General features: G+C 42.7%; 1 protein-coding gene across 1 annotated transcript in view; it reads right to left on the reverse strand.

Moving 5' to 3' along the window:
* Nucleotides 1-1,798: 1,798 nt before the first annotated feature.
* Nucleotides 1,799-3,856, reverse strand: part of LOC106805066 (probable E3 ubiquitin-protein ligase RNF144A-B) — a 42,774-nt gene continuing 40,716 nt past the window's right edge. The window contains exon 9 of the mRNA XM_014806540.1: nucleotides 1,799-3,737. Within this exon, the coding sequence (XP_014662026.1) occupies nucleotides 3,651-3,737 (87 nt within the window). The 3' untranslated portion in view covers nucleotides 1,799-3,650. The remainder of the gene's footprint in view (nucleotides 3,738-3,856) is intronic.

Genomic DNA, 3,856 nt, shown 5'->3' on the forward strand with positions numbered 1-3,856 from the left:
CTGTCGACAACGGCCAGTAACCGCAAGCTTAGAGTGCGCGTTTGTTTGTTTCGTTAGTCGGCACCTCTGATATGGTCACTGCCACTGAATTATTCAAAAAATGTCTTATTCTCTGTTAACAATTGCTAATATGGCCTCTACCGCTTACCATAGCTTAGGGCCTTACCATGTCTAAATCCGGCCCTGGTCAAATGGCCTCATATCGAACAAGGGCGCCCCCTACTGGCATCAATACAGTGACAGGTTCTTGCGGCAGTTTAAACTGCCACACTTTTAACTGCAGTTTTTTTTGCAGTTTTAACAGAACACTTTGACAGTATGACGTTCCCATAGACATCCTGTACAAGACATCAACATACATTGATATTCAATAATTCCCGGACATGCTCGAATCAGCTGGCCCAGTGCGGCCAAAACATCCACTACGTCCACGCGAAAAACATACATCGGGGTATACGTATACAAATAAACATTCGCAATTCTGCACTGACTAGAATTTTGAAGTTTACAGTCTTAGCCAACCCGGCACCTCATCCCACACCGCTTACACCGTAACTATATGACGTAAATGTATACATGCAACGTTAGTTCGATGACGTCACAAACAGACAAGTGATGCACACACGTATCAGAGTTCCTATACACCTAAAACAAATTTATATCGCCTCTCAAACAACACATGTACAGCCAGAGAGACCTCTCAAGCGTGACATGTTACTTTGAAATTTTATGAATTTCCCGTGCGAAATTTTAAATTTCCAGGACCCGTGCGAACTCCCGAGCGATCTTGTACGACATACGCCTCGGATTTCTTCTTCTCCAATATACCAACGGACGCGATGGAACGCGAAAGAAAAATAAATATCCCTTTAGCGAGGGGATAAATATCCCTTTAATAAATATCCCTTTAGCGAGGGGATAAATATCCCTTTAATAAATATCTAATTAGCGAGATAAATATTTAATAACGGTTACTCGCCGTTAATAAGCGTTATCGGTTCTAGATCTCCCGCCGCGTCTGCTGCACACGCACACACGATGGACCGCCATTTACAGCGAAACTACAACCCTCACCCATCCCCCGATAATCATTGTGTTCGTACGAATGCAGGTGATCGTGTGCGTGCGTGCGTGCGTGCGTGCGTGCATGTATACGGGCGCGTTTGTATGTGCGTGCATGCGTGCGTGCTTGCGTACGACGATGGCCGTGTTAATGAGAGCGCGTTTAGCGTACACAACAACAACAACAACAACAACAACAACAACAACAACAACAACAACACATCACGCGAATGACGACCGTTGATGATCAGCAAAGTGCTTGTTTACGTGCCAATAGAAATGGCGTCACTCGAAAAGTAATGCGTTTATTAACTGCTCCGACTTATGGCTAATGAGATTTCAGTAGTCGGCTGAAATGCCACGCAGCGTGCGTGCGTGGATGCTAGCTCCACTGAACAGCCTGTATGTGTTCAGGTGCGTGTGTGCAGGCGGTACGTACAGTGACACCAACGAATACGTCTACGAGAGGGCTAAGTATAGTAACCGGCTACTATAGTTATATATATATACATACATATATATATATATATATAGTATATAAATATATATACTACGTATACAAAGGTAGCGAGCCCTGCTTGATTTTACGAGCTACGTCACTGGCCGCTTGTAGCCAACTTGCCGGCAGAATCATGGGTCAATGTCCGGCCAGTAAACACGCCAGACCATAGGATGTGGCAATAAACAACCGAATTAAATAAACAAACAAACAAACACAAAGCCTCAAACAGACGCATGTCAACAAATTTCGACATATATCGGTATGTATAAATAAATGACATCAATAGACACACATACATTATTATGTACATCATTACAATATTAAAAACAACGCAAAATATTGTAACGCCATATGTTGTTACAATATTTCAATGAATAATCAAAGACTGGATTAATTCTCGTGGAATAGACAAGCACTCACCAGCCACTAGATACAATAATGTAACCCAAACCCAAGATAGGTAACCCCTATCCTGGGTTTGGGTTACATTATTGTATCTAACCAGCCACCAGCCACTATACATTTTAAGGTGGTGAAGTGTTGCGTCCACAATTAGTTATTAGTGATTTTTACGATTTCTATAAAGATATCAGAGCTGGACCGAATGATTGTACACTACATTCAACTTAACACGATAATTAAATTTGTACAATGTTACACCCGTTAAAAATAAAACCACTGCTGAAGAGATCACCTGTAACGATCAGAGACAAAATATCAAAAAGATATAGTCCATAAATTTAGTCTCATAGTTCCTTAAATCACACAATATCTATAGAACTATCATGGGTAGATGCTTAGAAAAACCAGTGGTTGGGTTGCTGCATCCACGCCAAAAAACTATAGCAACGAAAAGCTGTCACACTTTACCATTCTGTTCAAAGAATGGCCACATTAACATTAGCATTAACATTGCTACAACAGTACAAGGAACAGACCTATCTCTGCTAAACTTGCGAGAGAGAGAGAGAGAGACCGAACGCGCGTTGCACGTTGCGTCATGATTTGAAATATTTTTTGTTTAACTGCATTGAAACTAAGAGGGTTTAAGCCCAGAGTGTGTACGCACGACAGGTTTACACACGCACGCATGCACGCATCAACGAACCGGCAAGCCATTCACGTACATACATATATTAAAAGTAACGCGCTGGTTGATGCCACATATTTGTTAATAGCAGCGATGTCTGGTCAAGGTTCATAACATCATCTCTTTATAAGCCACAGATGTGTCGTTATATCTACATGTATTTATATGCACATGTGCAGTAGAGCCAAAGTGTTACAAGGTCATATAGGGCACAACGCCTACAAACAATATGGGGAAAGAGGGAAAGGGGGAAAGGGGAGGAACGGGGTGGGGTCAGATCATAATTAACTTAAATCTGCATAATACCAGGAGTAAATAGTTTGAGATTATTTTATTATTATGTGGATGCCAAGTGTTTTTGCTATGTTGTCTAGGCCCACACCATACTGTGCCACGCACTTCAGAGGTAAAAAGACAGTACATTATCTCCAAGAAAAATGTACCCCCTCAATGAATTGTCATATTTACACATCTAGGGTTTTAAGAAATGTCACAGAAGATAAGTATCGAGTTGGTGAGTGCGTGCGTGCTTTTGTGCGTGCTTGATTGCGTGCGTGCGTGCGTGCTTGTGCCCTATATTAGCCCATAGCACCTATTACTTACGAGATGCAACAGTCGTCAGTCAAAATTAATAAATCTGTGTTACTCATTGAAGATTCTAAACATCAGCATCACACGCCAGTAAACATCGTTATTTTTAAATTTCCGCGACAACACTAAACAACACAGCACGAAAGTCGCCGACTTTCCAGCTACTCCATACCAAGGAGCTAAATATATATATATATAGAGAGAGAGAGAGTTATATATATATATAGCTAATATAGTTATATTTAGCTCCTTGCTCCATACATCCTCCTGAAACAATTGAACGTTGCAACGACACGCACAGCCACAAAAATCCTACAGCGCACGGTGAATCGTCCATAGACTGGCACCGATCGCGTGTGTTGAACGTGTTTTCCCCATACGAGGAGCGAGCGGCGGCAGTCTCTTCTAGAAGGATCCCGCCGACGGATTGACGGTGGGCGTGCGCCGATCTGACCCTGCGGCGCCTTCATCGTCATCACAGCATTTGCACACCTGCGTGGGTGGGTGGGGAGAGGGAGAGGTGAGCGAGAGAGCGAGGCAGAGATGAGCATGTACAGTCAACAACAACAACAGCAGCCGCCACGCGCACTTGTCAGCAGAGAGAGAGAGAA

Source organism: Priapulus caudatus, unplaced genomic scaffold, assembly GCF_000485595.1.
Source record: "Priapulus caudatus unplaced genomic scaffold, Priapulus_caudatus-5.0.1 Scaffold98, whole genome shotgun sequence".
Taxonomy (NCBI): Eukaryota; Metazoa; Priapulida; class Priapulimorpha; order Priapulimorphida; family Priapulidae; genus Priapulus; species Priapulus caudatus.